The following is a 5,520-nucleotide window of genomic DNA, read 5'->3' on the forward strand; positions in this document are numbered from 1 at the left end:
CAAGCTGAAGAAAGGGAAGAACATTGATGTCAAACGAATATGCATTCTCATTCATCCTGATTTTTTGTGTGTGAAGTCTGCGTTTTTTAGTCTCAAAACTACGTTTTTTATGTATTGCGTTATGACGTTTTGTGGAAAATCTGTAAGTGATGGAGAAAAATGGGTATCACTTTCGGATTCAGCGTACAGGAATTACTGTAGAACATCTAAAAATTTCAAGACAATAAAACCATCGCAGGCCTGTATAATGAGTTGTAATACATCCATTAGGATATGATATTTTTCAATTGATATATTAAAAACATAGACCTAAACTATAAGACTCAATAAATTACAAGTCGTCGAAATGGTTTAAAAATAACTAAATATCGACTAGATCCAAGAATTTTGTTTCCTAGACTCATACATTTAACATCAAAGCACAGTCATGATCACGAAAATGATAAATTAAACGTAAATTTTATATATATTTACTTTTGTAGAGAAACTCAAAGGTATTAAATGGAATATTTATTATATATATAAATATATATATATATATATATTAATTTTATGTTATTATAACATTTTAATATAAAGTTGTTTTTTTTTACATCGTTGGCTAAGTATATGGATCTAGAACTGACGTAGATCTCCTAACCAAGCTGAACCTTGTGAGATGTTATTGTTGGGATTATGGCCGAAAATATCGCTAACTGGGAGGGTACACAAGTGATAAAACAGTGTATTCTAATCTTTATAAATAAGAACTCAAGAATAGCATATTCAATTAACTATATTCATTACTGATTTGGTTTTATTTCTGATCTATTGGTCAGAAGTTAATATTAATTGGAATAGGACAAATGTTTACTCATAGTTGACCAACAATTTTTCTCGAGTATTTGATGTGCAATTCGTTGTGGCACATCAGTCCACACGAAAAACAAAGTACAATTATCTCTGTATGGACCAGTTTTGATTTTTAGACAGTAAAGAGGAAAGGAAAAAGTCAATAAACTATTTTATGATTTACTAGATATACTGGAGTAATAATTGAGTCTTTAATGGATGTATTGATGTATGATAATGCCAGTGTTATGGATGTATTGATGTATGATAATGACAGTGTTTTGGATGCAGTGGTGTATGATAATGACAGTGTTTCTTTAAGGACAATGAGTTCCATATATATAGTGGACAGAATGTACGTTGACTAGTTAGAAAATCTCTGTTTAAAACGATGCTATTCTAGAACTACAGTAGATCTAATAATTAGACCAGAAGTTACATATCATCTACGCGAACTGTTTATATCCCACCTGATATGTAAAACCTGTTATAATAATTTGATTTACTATTTTGACACTGATGGCTAATTTTTCTTCTCTCTAAAGATTTCTAATTGGTTTGGTAACAAACGGATACGCTACAAAAAGAATATAACCAAAGCTCAAGAGGAGGCGAACATGTACGCAGCCAAGAAGGCAGGTAGGCAGTTTTACTCTGTTTTGTTTCCTCAGTCATGAAAGATACTCGGATTTCACTTTTTTTTTCAACTTCTAGATTTATTAAAACCAAAATACATATTCGTCATATGTGTGTTACTTGTTTACAAATTTATTTGTTATTACCCAAAAACGATCTGTACTGCAAACTAAGATAATATCATATTTCATTCACCCTTCTTTTTTTGATCATATTTTTTTTTTTTCTCATATGATTTCTTTGTTGACTTGTACGTATTACGAAGCTTTGCTTGTTATGTGTTTATAATTTTAATTATAGTTTTTACCTTTTAACGTCAGGGTTTTTTCCCCCCCTCAACAATCTGGTTCATAATGGTTCTGTATAAGCTTTTAAAGTATAATTAGTTTTCAGTTTTATTAAGTCAGCTGTTTTGTACTTTCTAAATTTTTTCTCCACTTTAACATTCGCCTGGTTCTCGATGACATTTTAACAATTAACCTTTTAACACCGACAACACAATAGTTGATCTTTGAGGTTATATATATATAGTTTACTTCACGTAAAAGACACATAAAACATTTTTATGTTGACTCGCAGAATTCCATTCCATGCAACCTAACAATGGCTGTTAGGGTTCACGTGTTTTGTGGCAGGTGATTCGAAACGAACAGGCTTTCCTGTATGGATAAAGTCTGTAATTAGAACTGTGTAATTTTTAGATTAAAAATGCACTTTGCCTATCGGCAAGAGTAGTAGAATATCAATGTTTTTTTAATGAGTAATGGATGGTGTCTAGCTAGAACTTAACATGGTTGTAAGAAAAGCTAGTACTGGTAAAAAACAAACCTTTTGTGATTTGTCTGTCTGTTGCTCTCTGTTGATGAAATTAATGATGTAATGTGTAATTTGACGTAATTTCAAATATAATTCTGTAAGTTGAAATTGTTAATTTTTCGTATTTTACAATTTAAAAACAAAGTACAATTTGTGGCGTAACCCTAGGTTATGATAGGTGTTGGCTTTAAGTTTTGATGAAATTACAAATTTTGAATATAAAATTCACACAGTCTGCACGTTTCTGTCACCAGAGTGCGTTTATTACTGAATCCGCGTCAAACAGTTTGTTAATCAGTTTTTCTCTTAGAAACACAAACATGCAATTATCCGATTGTTGGTGCGATGACTGAAGTTAGTACTATAGCTACTATATTGTTGGTGCGATGACTTATGTTAGTAGCATAGGTACTATATTGTTGGTGCGATGACTGAAGTTAGTAGCATAGGTACTCTATTGTTGGTGCGATGACTGATGTTAGTAGCATAGGTACTATATTGTTGGTGCGATGACTGATGTTAGTAGCATAGGTACTATATTGTTGGTGCGATGACTGATGTTAATAGCATAGGTACTATATTGTTGGTGCGATGACTGATGTTAGTAGCATAGGTACTATATTGTTGGTGCGATAACTGATGTTAGCATAGACACTATATTGTTGGTGCGATGACTCATGTTCCATCTTATTGGTGCCGATGACTGATGTTAACATAAGTATTATATTGTTGGTGCGATGACTGATGTTAGCATAAATATTATATTGTTGATGCCGATGACTTATGTTATTATAAGTACTATATTGTTGGAACCGATGACTTATGTTATCATAAGTACTATATTGTTTGTGCCGATGACCTATGTTATCATAAGGACTATATTGTTTATGCCGATGACTTATGTTATTATTAGTACTATATTGTTGGAACCGATGACCTATGTTATCATAAGTACTATATTGTTGGTGCCGATTCATAGTGAAGTGGCTTTATAAGTCGGTGACAAGGTGTCTTTTGTTTCAACAGGATTTTTCAAACTTTACGAAGCTTTTAAAACTTTCGACTAAACCTAAGACTATTAAAGTAAAGCTAATAGTTACTATTGAAGTATTTAATGAAATCAAGGTAAATCATATAGCTGTGTTTTATCAGGTAACACGACCTTTTCTTTATGTTGTGATTATAAACTGGATTCTTTTGTAAGCTCAAAGTTTTAAAAGGTTTTGCTACTATGTACATAATCTTATACAAACGTCATTTAACGCTTCTGTCGTGGTCTACTGTAAACATATCATACCCATGGATATTTGTTATTAAACTCATGTTGGATTACCTTGGAGTACAGAAGGATAAGATAAAACTAAACATATCATACCCATGGATATTTGTTATTAAACTCATGTTGGATTACCTTGGAGTACAGAAGGGTAAGATAAAACTAAACATATCATACCCATGGATATTTGTTATTAAACTCATGTTGGATTACCTTGGAATACAGAAGGGTAAGATAAAATTAAACATATCACACCCATGGATATTTGTTATTAAACTCATGTTGGGTTACCTTGGAGTACAGAAGGGTAAGATCAAAACTAAACATATCATACCCATGGATATTTGTTATTAAACTCATGTTGAATTACCTTGGAGTACAGAAGGGTAAGATAAAACTAAACATATACCCATGGATATTTGTCATTAAACTCATGTTGAATTACCTTGGAATACAGAAGGGTAAGATAAAAACTAAACATATCATACCCATGGATATTTGTTATTAAACTCATGTTGGATGTGGAAGATAAGAACTAAACATAACATACCCATAGATGTGGTATAATGTTTGTTATTAAACTCATGTTGGATCACCTTGGAATATAGAAGGGAAAGATAAAAACTAAACATAATATACCCATAGATGTGGTATAATGTTTGTTATTAAACTCATGTTGGGTTACCTTGGAATACAGAAAGGTAAGATAAAACCAGAATACGGTTCAAATTGAGATTACGTTCACCAGAAGACTAGAAATCAGTTGGTTTTTGTTGTTGTTCTTTTAGTGAGATTGAGGAACTATGGTTTCCAGTTCTTGTACTCACACACCCACCTCTACTTGTTTTAGCATAAATTACCATCATTTTACGGACCATGCTATCTGTAAAGTACAGTGATTTAAGCTAATATGATTAGATCCATGATGGTGTGGACAAGCTTGGTTTCTTCACCATTCAGACACCCTGTCATTACGTACCTCGTGCACAGAGCTTTCATGTCGTGAGTGTCTGGGGGCGGGAAGAATACCAACTGCCTGGATCCTTTATAGAAACGGGTGTAACATCTGCACGAGACCTAGCCACACACGAGCTGAGCGTAAACTCCAAGGTAACAAACAATGAACAGACGAAACTTTGAATCTATCTACATATATACTTTCATTAGAGATCTTAAAGAAGCGAGCTGTCAGTGTTTCATAGACCTTAGCTTAGTTAGTGGGAGGGAATTGTATTTTGGAAACATCTTCAGCTTGTTTAATTTGAAACGGGATACTCAGTGGCAGTTTGTTTTTGTTGTTGCAAGGAAACAGACGTATTGTAAGTTTATAATTGTTGTATTTTGAATGAAATATCTGGAAATGGACCATTTTATATTTTTTGTTACGAGTTTTACGTGTTTTTTTTAAGAGCTTGTGTACGTCTAAAAACTTGCAGTTGTACATTATAAACTTTTAATTAATAAAGTTATAAAATAGAAGTTGTTTATCAGGGTTACAAGCAAAGGGTAAACAATATATTACAAGAAAAGGGTAAACAATATATTACAAGCAAAGGGTAAACAACATATTACAAGAAAAGGGTAAACAATATATTACAAGCAAAGGGTGAACAATATATTACAAGAAAAGGGTAAACAATATATTACAAGCGAAGGGCGAACAATATATTACAAGAAAAGGGTAAACAATATATTACAAGCAAAGGGTAAACAATATATTACAAGCAAAGGGTGAACAATATATTAAAATGAAAAGGGTAAACAATATATTACAAGAAAAGGGTAAACAATATATTACAAGCAAAGAGTGAACAATATATTAAAATGAAAGGGGTAAACAATATATTACAAGAAAAGGGTAAACAATATATTACAAGCAAAGAGTGAACAATATATTAAAATGAAAGGGGTAAACAATATATTACAAGAAAAGGGTAAACAATATATTACAAGCAAAGAGT

General features: G+C 31.9%; 1 protein-coding gene across 3 annotated transcripts in view; it reads left to right on the forward strand.

Annotated features, from left to right (window-relative positions):
* The window catches only part of LOC106456992 (pre-B-cell leukemia transcription factor 1-like), a 224,263-nt gene that overhangs the window by 193,900 nt on the left and 24,843 nt on the right, over positions 1-5,520 (forward strand). For all 3 annotated transcript variants that reach the window (XM_013916378.2, XM_013916376.2, XM_013916377.2), the window contains exon 6: positions 1,377-1,470. In XM_013916378.2, the coding sequence (XP_013771832.1) occupies positions 1,377-1,470 (94 nt within the window). The remainder of the gene's footprint in view (positions 1-1,376; positions 1,471-5,520) is intronic.

The sequence above is a fragment of the Limulus polyphemus genome, unplaced genomic scaffold (assembly GCF_000517525.1).
Source record: "Limulus polyphemus unplaced genomic scaffold, Limulus_polyphemus-2.1.2 Scaffold278, whole genome shotgun sequence".
Lineage (NCBI taxonomy): Eukaryota > Metazoa > Arthropoda > Merostomata > Xiphosura > Limulidae > Limulus > Limulus polyphemus.